This window comes from Sitophilus oryzae, unplaced genomic scaffold, assembly GCF_002938485.1.
Source record: "Sitophilus oryzae breed Bouriz unplaced genomic scaffold, Soryzae_2.0 scaffold_471_pilon_pilon, whole genome shotgun sequence".
In the NCBI taxonomy this organism is placed as follows: Eukaryota; Metazoa; Arthropoda; class Insecta; order Coleoptera; family Curculionidae; genus Sitophilus; species Sitophilus oryzae.
In genome coordinates this window covers 347,454-370,398 of record NW_022147053.1, presented here as the reverse complement: position 1 = coordinate 370,398, position 22,945 = coordinate 347,454, and the positions used below count along the sequence as shown (strand labels likewise).

General features: G+C 31.4%; 3 protein-coding genes across 5 annotated transcripts in view; 2 read left to right on the top strand and 1 right to left on the bottom strand.

The window, feature by feature from the left end:
• The window catches only part of LOC115886188 (neuralized-like protein 4), a 31,257-nt gene extending 29,110 nt beyond the window's left edge, over nucleotides 1–2,147 (top strand). Inside the window, exon 20 of the mRNA XM_030905277.1 lies at nucleotides 664–2,147. Within this exon, the coding sequence (XP_030761137.1) occupies nucleotides 664–911 (248 nt within the window). The 3' untranslated portion in view covers nucleotides 912–2,147. The remainder of the gene's footprint in view (nucleotides 1–663) is intronic.
• Nucleotides 2,148–2,223: 76 nt separating this feature from the next.
• LOC115886190 (guanine nucleotide-binding protein subunit beta-2) lies at nucleotides 2,224–16,721 on the bottom strand. Of its 2 annotated transcripts, none has more exons than XM_030905281.1 (6): nucleotides 16,637–16,721; nucleotides 8,576–8,855; nucleotides 6,643–6,808; nucleotides 6,391–6,592; nucleotides 3,942–4,155; nucleotides 2,224–2,605 (listed from the first exon to the last, which is right to left on the bottom strand). In XM_030905281.1, the coding sequence occupies exons 2-6, from the start codon at nucleotides 8,763–8,765 to the stop codon at nucleotides 2,499–2,501; spliced, it is 879 nt and encodes a 292-aa protein (XP_030761141.1). In that variant the 5' UTR covers nucleotides 8,766–8,855; nucleotides 16,637–16,721; the 3' UTR covers nucleotides 2,224–2,498. The 2 variants fall into 2 exon arrangements, with proteins under 2 accessions (XP_030761141.1, XP_030761140.1); XM_030905280.1 differs by lacking the exon at nucleotides 16,637–16,721 and adding an exon at nucleotides 12,007–12,144.
• A 40-nt stretch (nucleotides 16,722–16,761) lies between these two features.
• LOC115886189 (procollagen-lysine,2-oxoglutarate 5-dioxygenase) overlaps nucleotides 16,762–22,945 on the top strand; it is a 32,976-nt gene continuing 26,792 nt past the window's right edge. The window contains exons 1-5 of one of the 2 annotated variants that reach the window (XM_030905278.1): nucleotides 16,762–16,857; nucleotides 16,941–17,054; nucleotides 19,004–19,379; nucleotides 20,401–20,594; nucleotides 21,668–22,020. In XM_030905278.1, coding sequence (XP_030761138.1) covers nucleotides 16,818–16,857; nucleotides 16,941–17,054; nucleotides 19,004–19,379; nucleotides 20,401–20,594; nucleotides 21,668–22,020 — 1,077 coding nt within the window. In that variant the 5' untranslated portion in view covers nucleotides 16,762–16,817. Of the gene's footprint in view, nucleotides 16,858–16,940; nucleotides 17,055–17,258; nucleotides 17,465–19,003; nucleotides 19,380–20,400; nucleotides 20,595–21,667; nucleotides 22,021–22,945 lie in introns of those variants that run through there. The other variant, XM_030905279.1, reaches the window with a different exon arrangement.

The following is a 22,945-nucleotide window of genomic DNA, read 5'->3' as shown; positions in this document are numbered from 1 at the left end:
GTCATATAATAATGGCCGCAGCGGTCATGGAATTGAGCGATTAAAAAATTATTATAAATCTTTTTTTTTTCAAATGGAAGCCCACTTTTTTATTTCACTATTGAAAAGGCTTCTCAATTCGTTTTTTTGTCGTTTCCATTTGAAAAAAAAGATTTATGATAATTTTTTAATCGCTCAATTCCATGACAGCTACCGCCATTATTATAATAATATGACATCTGAGCAATTTAATTTTTGAAATAGATAGTCACGTGTCTTCTCTTTATGGCACAGTGGCTGTGGTAATCACTAAATTTGACTTTTAGGCTATACATATTTTTTTGACAGGTACTTTTTTTCGTCCAAAAATTTTTTTTCTCAAAAACGCTTAATGTTAGGTATAGAGTGTTTAACATCAATATTCATAGAATTTTACAGAGAATTTAAGTATGAAATAAAAAATGGGGGCACCCTTTTAACTTCTGTACTCCTGTATACGAAGCAATGTTTTTCGAGATTTGTAAAAATATTCGATATAGATTTGTTTTCTTTTTTTTTAATAAAAACATTAAAAAAAGTAATCACAGTATAAATTATTTGACAAAAAACTGAACGTCGATTTTAAAATATTTTAGTTTATTTGTTCAAAAATATTGTTTTCAATCAATTTTATTTGTATTTCAGGACAATCGCAATGGTGTAACTTCACTGGTCAAAAGGGCGACGACGTACAAGTCGTATTTTACCCATCTTTAGAATCCTGCACAGCAACACCGTTTGATATCGGCCACAATAAGAAAATCTCTGCGACGTTCCAAATTTACGTCAAACCAGGGGCGTACTCAATAGTTAGGGAATCGGAAGTGATAGAATGGAGCACCAAGGAATCCGGAGCGTTGGTACTAAACTCGCTACTCCTTCAAATAAAATAAATCTGTCATAATTATTTCTTTTTTTACTGTGATCTTTTTGTTACTAGTCAATGCGGATTTCTCAAATGGTTTGTATAGAATTCTTTTCATAGAGTATGCACAAGGGTGGATTATTTACAAAATGTTTAAGGAAACCTGTTATAGTCTGTAAAACCGTCGTTCATCGTTACGTCATACTCTTTATTTTAGTTGAAAACGGGATGAAATAGGTTGTGAACGGTTTTACGATATTTTCTAAATTATTATATTTAGCGTATTGTTTCTAAAGCCTGTCCAACGAAGCATGGAAGACTTCGACAGACGACATTCAAAAAATGACAGAGAAAATGCAATTTACCTGTGAATTAAAAGGACAGATAAGTTCAGACAACAACTGTCACTGTCATGTATTGTCTCGTTGGACAGACTTTAGTAACTGTCATTTCATGTTTGTGATTATGTTCCTGTTGACGGATATCGATCAGTGTCAAAATAAGATATCAACTGCTCTGTCAAACAGTTGTTTGTTACTAAAATATTTATTAATAAGTAGCTTCATCCATTACACAAAAACATTATACATACATATATATAAAAATAAACCTATGTATATGCTATCACGGCACTGCGACGTCATACTGGAGACAAAAATAAAATTCTTCATTCAAGTGACATTTTCAACATTTGTTTAAAAACACAAATATTCCTAAAATTCATTGCGAATTTTGCTATTATATGAACTACATAAATAAAAGGCGATTTTATTTTGGCATTCCCAATTCGCATTTCGTAATTCGCGTGTGTATGAACCTACCTTAAGATAAGGAAAATTTATTAGTTTTAGAATAATCTTTGGTAGAATTTTATACAGATCTATAGAGACAACTTGTAACTATTTGTATGTCCTATGCGTTTAAGGGATCTCTGTTAAGTATATTTTTATTTGGAACAAGCTGTATATACTTCATTAATAAATAAATGCATGATAATAATGTGTACAAAAATATCATCGGTCACATTTTTATCCAGCACGTTTTTGGTCCAATATAATGTAATATACTTGAACTCTCAATATAATAATAAACATCTAAAAATAATTATTCATTCAAGATTACTATATTAGCAATCTTTATAGCTTTATATTTTTTAGTATCTGAAATTATTATATTTATTACCATTTTATAGATACAGTACAATACCTATCATATATTCATGACGTACGTCAAAAAAATATTAAATTTTGTAACGTATGTCATGAATATATGATAGGTGCAATGTGAATTTTGTTTTATATTTTTCTTTAACGGAGTATAGATATAATAAAATAAAATAGTAATATAAATCAATATTTTATTATATATTATTTCTGAAACACTTAGGTAACTACTCAAATATAGTTAAAGAAATATGTAGTTTACATAAATAAAAACAAATTTATCTTTATAACACAGTTTTGATACCCACGATCCATTCCATTTTGTTTTCTATTTTCGACTACATTTTTTGAATATATCGTTCAGGTTTAATTAATTTCAATAACAAGTTTTGTTATCGTTAATAGATTTCGTTGTATGTAGTTTTAAAGCGCTCTGTATATTTTGCAGTAAATCAACCCCATACTCTGACGTTTTGGTCCCAGCTGCAGGTAGATATAGCTAATCCGTTCGCTGCAACTGAAAGTGACGTAACTCGATTTTCGTGGCCAGATAGCATCCCTGAAATATAATAATAAAATTATACAGGGTTTAAAATGTCCCGTTTTGGTTAAAATTGAGGTTTATCTGGCCACAAAACAGTCGGTGACCAACAAATCTCCAGAATGATGGAAGTTCAATTGGTATGGAATGGAATATACTATAAGGGCTGGCAAAGGTTAGTCTTGGGTCGAGATTTCCGTATGTAAGAAGAGTACAATGCGTTTATAATGTACTGAACAAAGAGAGGACAGTAAATACGTTGCCAAACGTATGAAATAAACCGAGAAACAGTGCGCATCGCTAAGAGACGTGGAAGGGGATATAGCAGATTTATTTGTCGCAGTTGACCGGTCGACCCAATCAATACCTCTGTCAGTACTTAAAGTTCTAGGGAAAGGTGTACGTCATGCGATTTAATTACGTCTCTTGATACTTAATTTGTTTATTTATTAACGAGTCGTTGTAATTTTCCTTATAGCTTGATTTTTTTAAGTGCAAGCTAGAAACACTTGCATTTTAGTAAAAATAAGTGGAATTGAGTGGGTGTTCGATAGTGGTCGCGCTATTAGAACTCTGAATTCAAAAATCGATATCTCGAAATCTATTAGAAATAATAGATTGTAATTTTTTCAAGAACTTCGTTAATATTTCAGCTGTATTTTCTTTGTAGACAGTATGTAAAAATCTTTTTATCAATAAAAAAATTACACGATTGCTGAAAATTGCTATGCTGTAAAAGTAAATGGATGGATTGTTTACAATTTTTGAATGGAAGAAACAACCTTATCGAATTTTTCTCATGTAAACATATTGTTAAATATCCGATCTTGAAAATTAAAAAAAGTTTCAATATCTAATGTGGTTCTTGAGTTATGGTCTGTTATGTGTTAAAAAGTTGAGTTTTTAAATTAACGCGATTACTGACGTTTTCTCGTTATAAAAAAAATGACACCCTAACGATATTCCATTTCAGCTGCTCAGAAACATGTCTAATGATTTTATCTAGTTACCTCTTGAAAAAAGTCTTTTAAATATAAGCGGTTTGCGATCGTGATTTTACTTTACTTGATAGGGAAAGGCGTACCGGCAACGCCGCAACAGCACACCGTCGCATTTCTCTCACTCCGACTTAATAAAATCCCTATGCGATTTCCTTCCACACATGTAAATGCCGACCCAAAAGTAACAGTTGCCGGCACGGTATTGTACCCACAATAAAATTATTGACTAATAATTGTAAATATACTAAAAGTACAACATTTTAGGCTTAGTAGGGCTGCTTTAAATTTTTTGAGTGAGTTTAATTTTTCCCATTAGAATATGGAGATATAACCTGTGATTTTTTTTTAATTACCATTATGAGTAGTCTTAAGGGTGTCCCACATGTGTACGTTATTGTCATCCGATCCGCAGAATAATATTCTGCCGCTGAGCGACAGTCCGCACGATGTGAAGCCGCTATTAGCTGGGGGTTTGTATTGAGCTATTTGCTGATCGCTTCTTATGTCAAACATACGAGCCGATTTGTCTTCTGAGCCTGTGGCGAAGGCGTGGCTGCTTGGATGAAACTAGAAAAAAGTCATGTACAGGGTGTGACAAAAAGTGTGACCATAAATAGGGAAAAATATTTTTAATTACTTTTACTTTAACTTTTTTATTTTTTTTCAGATAAAAGTACGAAATTTGGCTTATTAGTATATGACATAAATCTGGATCGATTGACATATATTCAGTTAGTTTCGGTCACTTCCTATTTCACCGGAATTAACTACAACCTTTGATTTTCAAATGGTATTCTCGGTATTTTTTTACTTTATGTGGTAGAAAATTATATTCTGAATAGAGTGACGTATCATATGTCAACTTTTGACATTTTCAATTAAAAAATATATAATTTTAAATTTCAACCTAGAGTGGCTGTGTTAAAACCATTAATTTTTAATCAAGGAGCTTTTGAAAAATAGATTTGATCGTCTAGTGTTATACCTGGCCGGTCGAAAGATGCCCAAATCGTATTTTTAATCATAAATAATTTTTTTTCAAATGGAACGAGAGTGGCTCATTAACGTATTTGGAAAATGCATTTTGTAACAATAATTTGGTACATATTTGTTATTCAAATTCAGTCAAATTGTCGTTACATTCTTAGCCGTCGCACTCTAGATTGAAATTTAAAATACTATTTTTTCTTTAAGTGAAAATGTCAAAAGTTGACATATGATAAGTCATTCTAATCAGAATGCCATTTTCTATCAAACAGAGCAAAAAAATTCCAGGGTACTACTTGAAAATTAAAAGTTGTAGTCATTTCCGGTGAAACAGGAAGTGACCGAAACTAACTGAATACGTCAATCAATCCTCATTTATTGGTATATGCTGATATACCAAATCTCGTTGGTTTATCTGAAATAATAAAAAAGTTATACAGGGTGAGTTTTCTACGATGTTCTCTATGGGTATCTTGGAAACTACTGGAGATAGGGAGTCGGTTAAATGGGTAAAGAATTGCAGTTTTGTGGGGTCATAAATATGCGCCTTTCAAATTTTTGAAAAAGTTACTAGATAATGGCTTAAAATTACTAGATATTTCGAAAAAGACAAATTTCGGCGATTTTAAAAATTGTCCCTAATTTCACTATAATCTATTTTAGACAAAAAGATTTCAAATAAAAGTTGTAGATAATCACATCCTTAATCAGATTGTGTCCTCCGTTGTTTTCTAAAGCCTGTCATTTTTGACATATGACACAAACATAGTTTTTTTTAATGGAAACCATAGTTGGCCATGACTTCATAAAAAGCTCCATTTTTAAGCTTTTCAGCGATATAAGCTATATCTTTTTTTCGAAAAATTGCTGAGTTACTACCAATTCTTATCATTTTTAAACAATTTTACTTAGCCATGAAAAAACAAGTTCAATTGTCGTTGCTCTCAGAAATGTGTGAAACTGTCACATCCAAACTTTGTAAATTAAAATAAACAAAAATTGTAAATATGAATTTTTCAAATGAAAAAAAAGCGTGTAGGATTATTGGTTCAACTTTTCTTGGCCCTACATTTTCGAGGATACGTTGACCGGTGAACGTTACTTACGTTTTTTACAGAACGGTTTTCAAGACATGTTAAAATAACTTAAAAGTGTATGTAGTGATATTATTTGTTTAAGTTTTAGTTTGTGTAATGTAAATTGTAAAGAACCGTTTAATAATATATTCTGTCTTTTTATAAGTTATAAATCATAACAGAATAAGAATACCATACCAACTAAGTGAAATTAGTCAAGAAAGATAAGAATAACTTGATAATTTTTCGAAAAAAACATATTATAGCTTATATCGCTGAAAAGCTTAAAAAAATGGCGCTTTTTATGAACTCATGGTCAACTATGGATTTATGGAAAAAAAAACATATGTTTGTGTCAAATGTCAAAAATTACAGGCTTTAGAAAAAATCGGGGAACACAAACTCATTAAGGATGTGATTATCTACAACATTTATCTGAAAACTTTTTATCTAAAATAGATTATAATGGGATTAGGGACACTTTTTAAAATAGCCAAAATTTGTTTTTTTTTCGAAATATCTAGTAAGCCATAAACTTTTTCAAAAATCTGAAAGGCGCATATTTATGGATCCACAAAACTACAATTCTTTCTTCATTTAAACGACTCTCTATCTCCAGTAGTTTCCGAGATACCCATAGAGAACATCGTAGGAAACTCACCCTGTATAAAGGTGCGCCACTTTTGAAAATCACGCGATATACAGTGTGGTTAAAATAAAATGTTTTTACTACACTTACACAAACTGAATTAACATCAGCCGTATGGCCAAAAAACGTCTGTTTTGGCTTGGTTTCTCTAATGTCCCATAACCTACATGTCTTATCCACGCTTCCGGTGACGAAACTGTTCCCATCGGGCGACAAACTTATGGAGACTACGTCACCGTTGTGGGCGATAAAATCCGATATTTTTCGTCCTGTTTCTAAATCCCATTGACATCTACATTATTTAATATTAAAGGTAATGTTCAACTGGACCATATAACTCACATTTTCATGTCTCCTGAGCCGGTGATTATGGTTTTGTCGTCCAGAAATCTACAGGAACTTAAAAATCCATCGTATCCGGCTAATTCTCTGGCCATTTTCGCTACGCCTGAAGAGTCTCTGTTGTTCAGGTCGTAGACTGTGCACATGTTATCCATACCACCACAAGCTGGAAAAAATAATACAAATATTTAACTATAGCACATATTTTTCCTACATAGGTGCACTCTTTCTCTTGGTTTGATGATTCCGGTTTTTTTTGTTAGGACACTTATAAAAAAAACTGTTTAAATATTTTTTGTTATAGAGGACCAATTAATATGATCCCAGTATTCAAACTACATTAACTGACTGTTTACGTTGATTAATACTAATTGCTCCAAATACTAAAAAACTGAATTTTGTATGTGTATTAGACAGTGTGGTAAAAAGGTATTTGTGGTAAAAAATTTTGACGAATACTTATTTATAACAACAGAGACGTTCATTTTCAACTTATTATTATATTGATTTCTGAGTCAAATCCGCATTTATCTACCGTTTGATCGAAAAAAAACGGCGTCCAGTTGGCTTGGAAATGACGATCGATGACATTTCCCATATAATTTTACATATAAAATGACAGCGATCTTCATTTCATAGCCATCGTTGACGCCGTTTTTATTCGATCATACGGTAGAATAATTTATTAATTAAAACAATTATTAAGTATGTAATTAACTAATTTCTGGGTGGAAATAATTGTGGTATACTTAATTGGTATACTCTTTACAAAGGTTTAAATAGTTTTCTTTTTGTAAACGAATGGGCTAGCAATATTATTATTTTTATCACCTGTACATTTTGTACATATGTTGCTTTAATAAATCTAAAATGTCAATATTCCACGGGTATAGCGTTAAATGAGATCTAAATTATAAGAAAATGCATTTTCTATGAAAACTTGAAGAGATAGGTAAAAATGGTATAATACAGATTGATAGACAATTAAATTGTGCATCTGATTTACATAAAAATATAGGGTGTTAAATTTAAATTAATCAAGTTATTGCCGTTTAAAGCTAGTAATTATTTAATATAAATTTTTGGACACTCTGTATAAGGTACTATAATTTGTATTATTGCAACACAATATCTGATCAATAAATAATCTTCAGTAAATATTTAGTATTAACTTTGATACCCTAGGAGAAATAAAGCCTTCAAATTTTTACTTCAATTTCACAAAATTGAAAATATTTCAGAAACGTAAGGTTTGGTTTGGTTTGGTTGTGATAAACCTTAATCAAATTTACCTTTATTTTAATCGTAGAAACCGTTGAAAAAAATACAACTTTGATATTTTTATTTATTTGGGACACTCTGTATCTTGTAAAAACATTTTTAAATTGTAGCTCTAATAGCCCTTCAACGAACCCAAAACTTACAATTTGTAAAAATCTAATCGTTTAGCTACAATACTCCGTGTGGTATGTGGTGAACAATGCAGTATTCCTAGTATTGATTCGCCAAGAAAGAGAGAGAGAGAGAGAGAGAGAGAGAGAGGGGGGGGGGAGAGCATCCTCCCCAGGCTGGCTCACCAGTGAGTCAGACTTGCAATAGGATACAATCACAGAGAACATATAATGTTCTCTGCGATACAATCTTGTCGAGGGATTTTGCAGAGTAACCATTCTGAAGCAAATCGGGTTTATTACTTAGTTCAGAATTCAGAGATTCTTGGTCCCTGCATATAGTGATTGTACACGTTTAAATAAACTTATTTGGCGATTGCTCTATGGCATAATGTTTTAACTATACCTCTTTTGGCTGCTTCAGATTCAGAATGGTTCGACTTGACCACAATGTCAATTACTAAAAGCATTTAATCTATTGTAACGTTGAGCTGTCGCCGAACAAAGATTTAAATATTATCTTGTGAAGATATTATGCTTACCTACGAAATTTCCAGATGGCGCGTATGCCACGCTCATGACCCATGCCGACCTCAGCGGTATAATTTGGACTTTGTTTCCAGTATAGGTGTCCCAAATGATCAATTTCCCATCCAAAGATCCAGTGACGCAGTGCCGACTGTCTCCGCTGTAATGTACCGAGTTCACTTTGTTCAGATGGCCCTTCATCATTTTTCTGGTGATGAGCTTGATTTTGGGCACGTCCGCAATGCTTTCGCAGGCACTGGTCAGGGTTGTGTCGGCACATTGTTGTTGCTTTTCCTACAGCAACATAAAAATACTTAATAGCCCAGTCAAATTAGACAAATCGATGAAAAAAATCCTACAGTTTTGAAAATGGTTTAATCTACAACAATGTCATTATGACACATTTAACATTGTCATTTGGATGTCCATTATGGCTTTCATAATATCACTAGTGCTATTATGAATTCATCATAAAACGCAAATTTTAAAATAAGAAACAAGCAAAAAAAGGTACCTAAATACGTTTATTTATTGTAAACATTAATTATAATATCAGTACAATTGGTTAAATTAATTCCAGACGATGACAGGTGAGTTGAATTTTTAGAAAGTAAATTTATTTGAGTGCTTGAACTTGTTGAAAATCCATCATTGCCAGAAATGTTACCCAAAATATTAAATGACACTTTTTTCTTATTTTCTTTGGAATTTTCTATATAGCTCTATGCCACTGTGTTAGAGCGCCAATCACCATGTCTTTTAACATTTAATAAATCCACTCCTAAATCTGCAAGCAACGAGGCAGACGATCTACGGAAACAATGTCCAGTGTATTGTTGTGGATTTGGAAGACAATGCTATTTTATACGGCATTTTGGAACAATGCTATTTTATACGGCATTTTCTCTAAAATATTAATGCCAACGGGTTGCTTAATATATTTTTTATTTCTGTATCCCACAAAAAATCGAGTTAGCTCTGTGTTGCTTGGCCGCATAGCTATATATCTTTGAACCATTTCCACCATATTTATTCCTTCAACGTTCCCTTTCGTTATAAAAAAATCTCGTGATATCTTTGTTTTCGTAAATGGAATAATGACATGAATGCATTTTCCTTCATCTATAACATTTTGCAGCTGCAGATTTGTCAACTCGATACGCCGCCGCCGCCAGGCTCCCGCAAGTCCCACTATCAATGAAACTTTTGTCAGGAAATAAGTTTTATCATCGGCTTCCACACAAAAAACGAGTTATGTCTTCTTTTCTTAAAATTCTCGATTTTTTTGACCGAAATCCTTCCGATTTTCTTTTTAGAAATGCAATTAAATGTACGTACTTACTAATATCTGTATTTTTCTTCACTGATATAACGCTAAGCTTAATAATAAGCTTTCCTATGTTTTGAAATAAGCCTTCCTATGTTCAAAATATGCCAGGAGAACCTTTTCGTTACTACTATTCTTGATTCCTTTCCCTTTACACCAATCTTCAAGTTTTACATAGGCTTGCTCGTACGTTTTGTCTTGATTTTTCGGGTAGGGAATCGACAACGTTTTGCGCAATGCCTTCAATATCCGAAGGGACACTTTCAGAATCAGAATCATCCATATTAATATTATTTTTTGCTTTTTGCTAAAACTGAACGTTTAAGACAAAATTGAACATCAATAATTGAGTTGTCAAAGTCAAAATGGAAACAATCAACAAGCACGATTACCACGGCGTCGACTAATATGGGCACCTGATAATTTTGAATTTTAATTTTTATGAGGATATCTCTGATATTTTAAATTAAATCAAATCTCTTTGGATCGTCCTTCGTGTCGCGTCGTAGATTAAATTTTGAATGATACACGTTCGATACGAACTTTTTAATGAAACTTGTGTAACTAAGCCACTCGGCTAACGCCTCTTGGCTTAACGTTACACGCGTTTCATTATGATGTTCGTATCGAACTTGTATCATAAATAACTATTAAATGATTCCTCTAGACTTGGGCTGATATGTGTCATAAGTCCCCGAAGATAGATGAAGAGCTCGCAGAGAGGGGAGGGGTTAAATGTCACTTTTATGATTTTTTAGCTTATACTAAGTATATAAAAAATTGAAGCTCAGAAAATTCTCTACAAAATTGATTGAATGCATTTTTCATAGCTCTCACCTTTTAAGAGTTACAGGGTTGGCAAAATTAACTCCATTTCTCATATTGTATTTTATTTTTCTTTTAATAGATGGACGGCCTTCTAAACAATGAACATTTTTTGTATTTAGAGCATTTCAAAATTTTTAACGGCTTTGCACATTCTCGCGGTATTATTTCATATTTTTGGCTCTTTCAACGGTAAAATACGAGAATACTCATTGGGTCGCTTTGATAAAAATTTACTGTGGAAAATCCCATATGAAATGTAAAACGGCGAATATCTCCGAAACCGTTAAAATTTTTGAGATACTCTAAATACAAAAAATATCCATTTTTTAATTCTCCATCTATTAAAAAAATAATATACAGGGTGATGCATTTAAAAAAAACACGAAAAAATATTTTATATTTTATAAAGTTAGGCGTAGAATTTTGAACACCCTGTATAATTTAAAATTACGGTATTTATGGCAAAGTAAGTACAGAAGATTTAAAGTAAATACCTAATATAGTTTTGATTTCAGAACAGTTCTTGTATTTGTAATATTTTTTTAAGAAAGGCTAAAAAATATATATTTTTTATTTATTAATATCTCATGAATTAGGATTATGTAAAGTGATCTGAAAGGAAGCCAAAAATACAATAATATACAGATAGTGTTCCATTTAAAAAATCATCCCGTTCCACTCGCACTTTTTTGAACCACCCTGTAGAAATTAAAATATTTTTCTGAAATACATCCTAGTACATACTTTAGGTTTGCACAAAAACAAAATTCCCAATTTTTTTATTCTAGGAGCTACAGATGCCCGACGCACCATTGCCGGACCCTTGTATCACAGTTTAAAGAATCTTTAAACTGTGCTTGTATACTTTTGTCCATTGGCGTAACTACAGGGGTGCCCGGGAGTGCCGCCCCCCCCCTCCCCAGGTACTATTGGGCACCCCCCAGAAAAATCCTAAATTATGACTCTTGGCTATGTATTCATTTTTATTTGTTTGTGTTGCAGTAAAAATGACGTTTCCTAGTTTTGTTTAGTTAATATTATTTTGTTGTGTTCAAAAAATGTGTTAATTTTTATTTTTTTAGAAAATCTGTAGGTATTTAAGTAATCTACGGGGGGAACACGGTTTGATAACCACGTCTATGAAATTTATTGATAGAAAAAAATTCATGTAAAACGTTTTATTCAAAAAATGTGTTTTTTAAAATTATTTTTCATTTTTAAAAAAACAAAAGCCCTAGGCCCACCCCAAGATAAATTGCTAGTTACGCTAATGCTTTTGTCTAGCCGTACCTGTAAACTTTTATACAATTCTTCCACTTCTTTTCTCAGCGCTGCCGTTTCGGGATCACTTTTTGGGCCCATGATTCAACAAGTTCCAATAGAACTACACTGACCCTATTACTACTTCATCCATTAATTCCGTTTTTTTAGCCGAAAAGTCAAACGAAAAAAAAAACGACGCCAGTAGCGTTGTTGGAACAGGGGGATAATCTTATTAAGGTCCTAATTTAATAAAAGAGATCAGTTTAAACGGGAATCCTTACGGCGATCTGTTTAACCCAATTCTGTATATTGATTGGAGGCTTGTTTTGTCTGTGTACGATGTAATAAGGCTCTGTTATCTATAGTTAGCTTATATTTATGCGTTAATAGTTTAGTTAATAGTTAGGCAATAACTGACTATCCAGTCCACAAAAATTTAGAAAACTATAGTCTATTTCTAAAAGCTTGATAGCACAAGACAAGACCTTCATTATTAGGGTTTCCGGAACCGGAGCTGTTTTTCGGAACTGGGAATTTCGGTACCGCGCCTCTTAGGAACCGGGATTTTCCGGTTTTTTCGGTACTGACTAATTTTTGTTCAATGGTGGTGCATTTCAGCAATCAGAAAGCAAGGGATGGTTTTTCAAAGTAAAATTGATAAAAAATTGAGATTTTTAATGAAAATAATATCACATTATTAAGTAATCAGTCATGAAAAAATTAACATGAATACAAGTAAAGAAAAAAGCAAGATTAACTGAATTTGAGACAAAAGCCCTAAAATATTGAATTAAAAATGCAAATAAATATCTATTAAAACATAACATAATAAATATTATAGGAACTTCAAAAGAGAAAAGAAGCAAAAACAATAAGAAATAGCATCATTACTTATTTAGAAGAGTTTGATTTCGACCGCTAGAAAGTATCAAAGGATTTTCTCACGTAACAAAAAAATAATTTTTTAATTATTGTTACCGAGGCCCGGTTCTGTGATGGCCAAAAAGATCTGAACCTTAAATGGTAGTATTGGTATTAATTAGAGTTTCCAGAACCGTACTAAAATATTTTCATTTAACGATTGTAGAGTTTGTCAATTAGCAAGCAAGTGATGGTTCTCAAAAGAAAAACCGATAAAAAATTGAGTTTCAAATGAAAATAATATCAAATTTTTAAGCCATGAGAAAGTGAACATGAACACAAACGAAAAAAAAAAAAGATTAACTAAATTAAAAAATAACTTAACATTTTCAATTAAAGATGCAATAAATGCCTATAAATACACAAAAAAATATAACTAATACATTCAGCAATATTATACTAAATAATAAAATAACATTTTTAAACTTCAATAATTGCTAATAAACATTATAGACACTTCAGAAGTAAGAACAGTAAGAGATAGCATCACTACTTTTTTAGAAGAGTTTGATGTCGACCGCTAGAAAGTATCAAAAGTTTTTCGCACGTAACAAAAAATATGTTTTTAATTATTACTACCGAGTCCCGAAAGTACCGAAAGAACCGGGAATTAATAATTTCGAGTCCCGGTTCTTTGATGTCTCAAAAGAACCAGGAATTCCTGGTACTTTCGGTACCAGGATTTCCCCGGTAAAAAAAACTTAATTAAAATGGGACCATTGCCTGGAAACTTATATGGTGAAATTTTGATAAAATAATTTAGTACTCATTGGTACTCACTAAAAACACGGTATGTCGCTAGTGGTAGGAAAAATAATTTTTAGAGGTTACTAGTTTATTTGGTTGCCTAGTTTATTTGGTTGCCTGTGCATATACAGGGTGTTTTCTAATTAATCTAAAAAATAAAAAATCGTTAGAAAACGGCTTAAGGCGGGCTCTTAATAAGTATATTTATTTTTTTCTCGGCAACCGTTTGATGAACAAGAAAAACTCAAAAGATCAATTTTGTTGAAAAAGGATGGCCAGTCAAGAAAAACATATATTTTCTTTGAAAAAGCAGTAGTGTACCATTTATGTTAAGCAAAATATCGATTTTTTTTAAATTTTTAACACCCTGTAGATCAGAAAGGTAGTACTTTAGACCTAATGGTTATATAAAAATTGTTTTAAGAACACATGAGGAATCACACCACAATTTTTTAGACTAATTAGAAAACACCCTGTATATTGTCAACTTGACAATGATTGTTGATAAATCAAAAAATACCTTTTCCGTGAATAAAGCCCGATTTTCGCAGGAAAAATTTTGGTTTTTATTGAATTTGGGCCTGCGTCTGCAAATACCGGTATGTTTTTTAATATTCTATCTATCTAAATTTTAAATATCATAGTCAGAAATAGTTTTATTATTTATTAACTATAAAAATGGTATACTTATAAGTTTTATCAAATATTGTGATTTACTTTCTACCTTCTAGTCAAAATTTATATTTAATAAACTGTCAAATATATGTATTCTTATGTTTTATTAAAATTAACTCTGATATACTAATATATCAGTGTAACTTTAAAACTAAATCCTTTGAAATCAAATATAAACATAAAAAATATTTACTGCAGAAAAGGCGAAGGCGCTGGGTTAAACGTAGTCTCTACTAAGAACACGGAGGGGCGCTTTGACCCAAAATTTTACTATTAAGTTTCATATCTATCTTAATAGAAGATTATTTTCTTTTATCTATGAATGGGACATAAGAAAGGCACATATAGACTAAATTTAAATATACATCGACATATTACCGATACTTTATCCACTCCCTCGTTTATTTAGAATATATACTACCTGTTAAGGCTGAACTGCGACTTTATTAGTCCAGTATGCGACTACTCGAACTACTCCATCTTAATCTCCAAAACAACAAAGTGAAAGTGAAAGTATATATAGTAAAAATATTTCAATATTTGAGAGATAGTTTTACCCCCTTAGAATTCGAGTTTCGAAAAATCCCTTCTTATCGAACCTCAACACCCTAAAGTCAATCTGTTTTGCAAAAATCAGCTATTTATGTCAAGCGCTTTAAGCAGGACCGTGATTAATCAATGACCAGATTTTTCGAAACACCCTGTATACATTTTTAAAAAATCTTAAAATATGTAAAAAAACAAAATAAAATATACGTGTTTAGGCGCTTTTTCGGAAACTTGGCCGTTTTTTAAATAAAAAATATTGTAATATTTGAGGGGTGGTTTCACCCTCTTGGAACTGGAATTTTGAAAAATCCCTTCTTATCGAACCTCTACACCCTAGAATCAACCTCTATGCAAAAATTGAGCTTCTTACGTTGAGTGGTTTGAGCAGGATCGTGATTAATCAGTATGTCAGTCACTTAAGGATTTTATATATTAGTATAGAATTCGAAAGATATATTACCCGAGAAAAATCTGGCCTACAAAGAGAAATGGAGGATGACCTACAAAAAGAAATGAGAAGTCCCGCAGCGCAATTCTTCCACTAAAAAAAGTAAAACAAACGATTTTGGTATAAATTGCCTAGTAACAATATTATACATCTTTATTTGTGTAATAATAATTATATCGACTTGGAAATTCCATGCCACTATAATTATAAAAGAATATTCTAATTCCTATAACCATTTAGAATTCTAAGTATATACATAGATGTAAACAGCAGTGCCACTTAAGAATAAAGTATTTTAATTAGTAGAATATCATACCGTGTAATTGCCAAGATGCGTCTGATAGCATACTGATGCATTATAGGTACAGGGTGGACCATTGTCCATTAGTGCGAGGAATTTCAATATCGTCGTTGTTGACAAAGATATGAAAACAAGTTTTATATAAATGTTGTATGGTTTATAAGTGCATATTCTAAAAATATTTTGCTGTATAGTATAGGGTGTCCCAAAAAAGTAATGATAAAGTTTTAAGTTTTTTAAATTGCAACCCCCATTTTTTTTACATAATTCGATTAAGCATAAAATTCTGCATAATATACACTATTTGTATTTGAAGCGCTATGCGGTGTGTTGCCATGCTATTTCTTATTTACCCTGTATGTATTATTTTACTTTTAGATGCAGAATTAAAAAAATAACATTTTTTGTATATGTAGTGTTCTTAATTTTTTAACGGTTTTGCAGATATTCGCGGAATAATACCGTATGATCGAAAAAAAGGCGACCAGTTGGCTTGGAAATGAACATCAATGACATTCCCCGTATAATTTTACATATAAAATGACAGCGATCTTCATTTCACTTCATAGCCATCGCTGTCGCCGTTTTTTTTTGATCATATTGTTTAACCCACCATCAACACTGAACCACCCTGTATATTTGGTTGAAAAAATTGGATAAAGTATATTTTTGAGCTATTCTTTCAAAATAGAAATCTACGTGACTAATATGAAACGTATACTCGATGGAATTATACAACAAAGTGATTTTAACCGTAACCAATTTTGTGGCGACTGAAACTGTATGAAAAAAAGTCAGTAAATTTTACTTTCTCTCTATTATGTATAGAAAAAGATTTTGAACCCAAATTTTTTTAAATAATTTAAATTTTTCAATAGTTTTAGCATAAAATTTATTTGTATTTCTAAACTACATAATAAAATCTGTAATGTAAGTAAAAAAATCAAACTACTGAAATTTTACGATGATTGAACTAAAATTAATAAAAATAACAAAAAACAACTAAAAAAACTTACTTTCTTTTAGACATCTCCTCCAATTGGATACCTGCATTGTTATTTCACAAAGCCTTTTCCTTATTTACCGGTGTTTTTGTGCTTAAACTAATTTAAGCATGAAAGAAATCTTGCGCGCTCTCACCTTTTGCGGTAAATTAGAATTTAAATTCAGTTATTCCCATGATTAGACGTTGAAAACATGTATGTTTTCTCGAAATCTGTTTTCTTTGCTTGTTTCAGTAAGTCTGTTATAAAATTATATTATTTTATATAACTATAAACATAAAATTTAAGTGTTAAAACAAATTAATTATATTTGTAGTTATTAGCGGTTTTTGTTATGAAAAGTTTTGTGAAAAATCCGATAGAGGTGACACCGGCTGTGACGAAAGTCCCAAAAATCATTTTGCTCAGGATGAAAACCTGAAAAGTTTAGGTAGGTATTAATGGATTTTAATAATATCCATTAAAAGCCTTCTGGAAAAAAATTGATTTAAATCAAAGAAAATTATGTTTTAAATTAATCGTATGTAGATAACCAAACATACACATCAGACAGAGTTCGCTATCTTTTTCTAACTTTTTAGATGGGACAAAGAAGGATAATAAATGTTGTGTTGATTATTTTCGTAACCTCAATTTAATCAGTTCTGAAAAAATGGTGGAATCGTGTTAACTTTAAAAAATTTAATATCGGTTTTTATTTCATGGTGGCGGGTTTATTTTACTTTTAAACAAATTATTCGTATTTATTATAATTCTCAAGATTTTTCACAATGAATATATTAGTTCCAAGTATTATTTTTATTTCGTTTTTATTAAATAATGTTTGTGCCATAGAAACAGGTATGTAAATATCTTTTTAAACCGCAAACACAATCATAATTTTAATTATGTTACAATTATATAGAAATAATCCAGTTTTTTAATTTATTAAAGAATATGAGATTAGTCACGTACTCATTTAGATCTATACATTTTAATAGCATTGGTTTACATTACAGATGTGTTATTTCAAAACTATTTTTAACTCTTTTATGGTCTTTTTAGATTCTTAACTTATTCCTCCGTCTAAATTTCAATTTCATTCCAAAAATTTTATTGCTGAAAATAACTTTTATAAAATTTGTTAGGGAATAAGTATTCTTTTCAACACAGGAAATTGAAGAAGATAACCATTCTGTTAACTGTCGGTGATGTAACGTCTGAAATAAATAAGCTATAATGCAGATGTGCTAATAGATAGAAACAAAAATATATAAATTGAATTTTCTTATGTTTGGTTTGTGTAGGAAATACAAAACTTAAAGATACAGGGTGGTCCAAATTGTAACCGGGAAACTTTGACAACATATTCTGATATTAGAAGAATAAAATAGATAAAATGAAGTAAACAAGTTCCTATAAATGTATGTCTTGAAATGCTTAGTTTTGGAGATACAGGGTGTAAACATTTCATTTTATTTTGTTTTTAATAATAAATTTAAAAAATTTTTGTGCTAAAATTACCTGACACTTTAGTTTCATCAAAATTTTAAGGTGCCCTTTTTTCATACCGGTGTGTGTATATTCCCGTGCATTATATATTACAATTTGGACCACCCTGTATTTATAATTTTTATAGTTTTGTGTGTTTTTTTGGGCCACATATACCGAGCGCGTCTCAAAAGTCTTTTCAGATAAAAAAAAACGATATTTGGTATGTTAGTATATGACATAAAATAGGATTGATTGACGTGTTCAATTATTTTTGGTCACTTCCTGTTTCACCAGAAATGACTACAACTTTTGATTTTTAAATGACATCCTCGTATATTTCTACTTTATTTGATAGAAAATGACAATCTGAATAGAATGACATTTCATATGTCAACTTTTGACATTTTTGCATTTTGTTTATTTGAAATTTTATCATGCGGACAACTTGACTCAAAATACCAAGCGTGTGGTACCAAATTATTCGTAAAAAATCGCTTTTTCCAAATATCCTAATGAGCCATCCTCGTTCCATTTGAAAAAAGTGAGATATGATTAAAAATACGATTTGGGCCTATTTTGAGGGTGTCATTATTTCCGGTGAAACAGGAAGTGACTGAAAACAATTGAATACGTCAATCAATCCTAATTTATGTCATATACTAACATACCAAATATCGTTTTTTTTTATCTGAATAGACTTTTGAGACGCACCCGGTATATGTGGCCCAAAAAAACACACAAAACTATAAAAATTATAAATACCTAATCACGTTTTTTATCTGATAAAATAAAAAGTTATAGAGGTGAGCCACTTTTGAGACGCACCCGGTATAACTAATGTTTTGTTAGAAAAACATGTAAACATTGTTATCTATTTTCACAAAATTAGATGTTGACTTTTTTTAGATGTTCTAGTCTTTACTGTTGCCACAAATGAAACAGACGGTTTCCAAAGATACATTAATTCAGCCCGAACCTTTGGTATCGAACCAGTGGTTCTTGGCAAAGGGGAAAAATGGAAAGGGGGACAAAATATTAAACTCTATGCTGGAGGAGGATGGAAAATTAACCTCCTCAAAGAAGCTCTAAAACAATATGAAGCCGATGATAATAAAATCATTTTGTTCACTGATGCTTACGACGTGATATTCCTTGGAAAACTGAGCGAGATCATTAATAGGTTTAAGGCTACTGGGGCTAAGGTGCTGTTTGGAGCTGAGCCTTATTGTTGGCCCAATGTAGACTTAGCTAAAGAGTATCCAGAAGTGGAGAAAGGCCAAAGGTAAAAAAGAGTCATAGAAGTTTAAAATGATGATAATTGAAGACCTTAAGAGTATTACGCTGTACTGGTCGAGTTGTTCTCAGGGGTCGGGTAAAGCGGGTGTGTGGCTGAAGGAAATATATATTATATTTCAGAAATCTGCCTAAGGCTTAGCCCGATCCTGTCGTGTTAAGCCACACCCAAAATTCCAAACACACATGCTTTGATTAAGGCTTGATTAAGGTTTGCAGAGCTTCAGCATTTGCCATAAAAGAGCGAGCAATTTGTTACAAAACCATATAAATTATATATCACTGTAATCACAAAACTTGAATCTATTTCCGTATCATAACGGAATTTTAAATTATGTCTTTATTTTCGAGAAAATTTAGTCCAAACATAAGGAATATATTTTTTTGGTGTTTAACCATCAGAATCTTAAAGATAAAGAAGTCGTCTAAAAATGTGCTATAATACGGATATAGTATAATCCTTTATCTTTAATTTCCTTCTTGTGTAAAAATACCTAGCCAGTTTTACATAAAACGTTAAATGTCGAACGCTTATTTTGCAACTTTTTCGGACTAGTGAAATGGACTCTTAAGGCTAACTGGCAGTAAACGCCACTAAAAAATAAAGAAGAATACGGATGAAGTAATGACGTTTAGGGCTTGACCTCGCCAAAATTATCAACTATTGCCATTCCCAGCCTTCCTCGACGCGGTTTTTTTTTATTGTATGGTACTTATTATAAATATACGTACTTCAATACTGCCACTCCATTTGTCAACTAAACGATCGATTCTTATTTCTCCATAAGGACATAGCAGAGGCGCTAATTTCATTTGTCTATTGTAACTACAATTTTAGGTTTAAGCACTTACTCCAGTTCATATATTATTCATAGTGGCCTTGAGCATATTTTAAAGATAAAAACACAATGTTCTTTTTTTTTGTACTTTAGCATGTTTCTAACTTATGGTCTTCAATGCTTTTTTGTAATTCAGCTGTATTTGAATAACATAATTCATAATATTTTCAGGTTCCTTAATTCAGGTTTATTTATTGGATACCTACCTGAACTCTATAAGATTTTGAATAAGGCTGAACTTGAAGACAACGATGACGATCAGTTATATTATACCTTAGCTTATTTAGATAAAGAATTTAGAGACAGCAATAAAATTAAATTGGACCACACCAGTGAGATTTTCCAAAATATTTTCGGGGCCGCAAGTAAGTGTAGAAATTAATTTTTAAATGTTTTCCTACTTTAATTTTTGTCATATTTTTATAACTATCTTGCATAAAATTATTCAATTTCTATATAAACACTAGCAGACCCAGTCAGTGATGGGCAAGTACCTGGTATATTGAAATTTGAGTAAATACCATTATACCCGGTATATACACGAACATACCCACGTTTTTAATTATTTAAGGTATTCTAACAATTTTTAAAAACAATTTGTTGTTAGATTAACATTATTGAATTACTAATATTGCTACTAAAAAATATGGGTTGATGGTAGAAGGGTAAAAATTTAGGGTTGTATGTATTTCCTAATGCCAAATCATGAAGTTTTCTTAGTCTCAGACCCATTGACTATACATATAAAATTTCATCGAAATCGGTTAAGCCGTTTCGGAGGAGTAAGGTAACAAAAAAATTTAAAAAACCTATTAAAAAATAGGGGTTGGTGGTAGAAGGGTGAAAATTTAGGGTTGTATGTATTTTTTAATGCCAAATCATAAAAAAATTGGGGTCGGCCAGCCTTATCACTTAGGGGTATAAAAAATGGATAAGATCTTAGTCTCAGACCCACTGATTATATACATATAAAATTTCATCAAAATCGGTTAAGCCGTTTCGGAGGAGTAAGGTAACAAAAAATTTAAAAAAAAACTATTTAAAAATGTGGGTTGATGGTAGAAGGGTGAAAATTTAGGAAAAAATAAAAATTTTGTCCAAAAAATAAAATAAAAATTTACACCCTTATCACTTAGGGGTATAAAAAATCTAGAACAACCTAGTCTGAGACCCACTGATTATACCTACATATAAAATTTGATTAAAATCGGTTAAACCGTTTCGGAGGAGTAAGGTAACAAAAACTGTGACACGAGAATTTCATTGTATATTAGGTAGTATTTGTGTTGTTGCCAATAATTATACACTCTGTATTTTATTTTTATATGATTGACGATCCCATAATATAGAAATATTTTATATGCTTTTATATTGAAAGGAATTGATAAACAGTTATAATTATTATTTTACTAATCTTATAATAATTGTTAAATTTTAGATGACCTGGAAATTGTCACAATTAACGACAAAGATGCAGCGGCCGAAACGTATTTATTGAAAAATACCAAAACGAATACACAGCCTTTGGTTGTTCACGGTAATGGTTTCTCAAAGCTCACCTTAAATTATTTGAGCAATTATTTGCCTTCGGGAGTGTGGAACTCGTACGAGGGTTGCGTCGCTTGCAAACATGGAGAAATCAATCTAGAAAAAATACCTAGAGCCACATGGCCAGTAGTTCATATGTCCCTCTTTATCGAAGTGAATACGCCATTCATTGAAGGATTCTTCAGTAAGATCTATCAACTAGAATATCCCAAAGAGAGAATACATCTTTTTATCCATAACACGGTAAATGTTTTAGCGAAGTATCTTACGAAAAATCGGCGCCACAGTGGTTTTTGAAATGACAATTAAAATATACAGGGTTTCGCAAATTCGAATGTGATTATACTGTTCTCCTAAAACCAAAAAACCTATCTGCAATTGGAAGATTTAGGCTGGTTTTATCATATAGGTAGGATAATTTCTCCATAGCAACTGTTAAAACTGCCTTATATCTATCAAAAATAGTAGATAAAATAGTACTTTAACCGCAAGGGTAGATTAAATGATACTTTAACAGCGAAGATAGGTTAAAAACTTTATTTCTTCTCGCACGTTTTTTAATTGCTTCCGTTTTTGAATTTTTTTGTATTCCTTTTCATAATTCGGGATTTAAATGGAAGTAGTTTGGATATGGCGTTTGTCGCTTCAGCCTGAATATCTGTTGGTAATTTACTTATTTCTTTTTGAGCCATTTCTGGCTCCAATTCAATCAGCAATCGAGACGAAAGAGAATTAAAAAATATTGACTCAAAACTGACAACTAAAGAGACAGCTTTATTTATTCGTCAAATTACATAGAAACCAACTCCAACCCAGCACAATATTTTTTAAAACGTAACTCGCTATGGAAAAAGATATTGTTTTATACACGACGATAAAATTGCATTATCGTCTTCCGAAATTAATGCCCTCGTCATTTCATCGCTTGTGCGATAATCTTTTCGGTCGACGATAAAATACCATTTTATCGTCTTGTATAAAAAATAACTATTAGCGTTAGATGCTGTATTATTATTTAGGATAATCTAGCATTTACAGAGCACCTAGGACTTTGTACTTTTGCATCTGTATAGAGACGATTTTCAAGGGCCAGTTAGGCTAAAAATATTCTTGGAATTTTGCAGATATAACCTTTGGTTTTAATAAGAGATATCTCGGAAACCATAAG

Bases quoted from the DNA above. Each gene is read 5' to 3' on its own strand.
- LOC115886190 (XM_030905280.1), bottom strand. From the start codon at position 12,078: ATGGGCCCAAAAAGTGATCCCGAAACGGCAGCGCTGAGAAAAGAAGTG. The intron at 4,156-6,390 runs GTAAGTGTAGTA...ACTTTTTTCTAG, and splicing joins CTGATGTTAATTCAGTTTGT to TTTCATCCAAGCAGCCACGC. The intron at 2,606-3,941 runs GTAATTAAAAAA...ATTATATTTCAG, and splicing joins CCTTAAGACTACTCATAATG to GGATGCTATCTGGCCACGAA.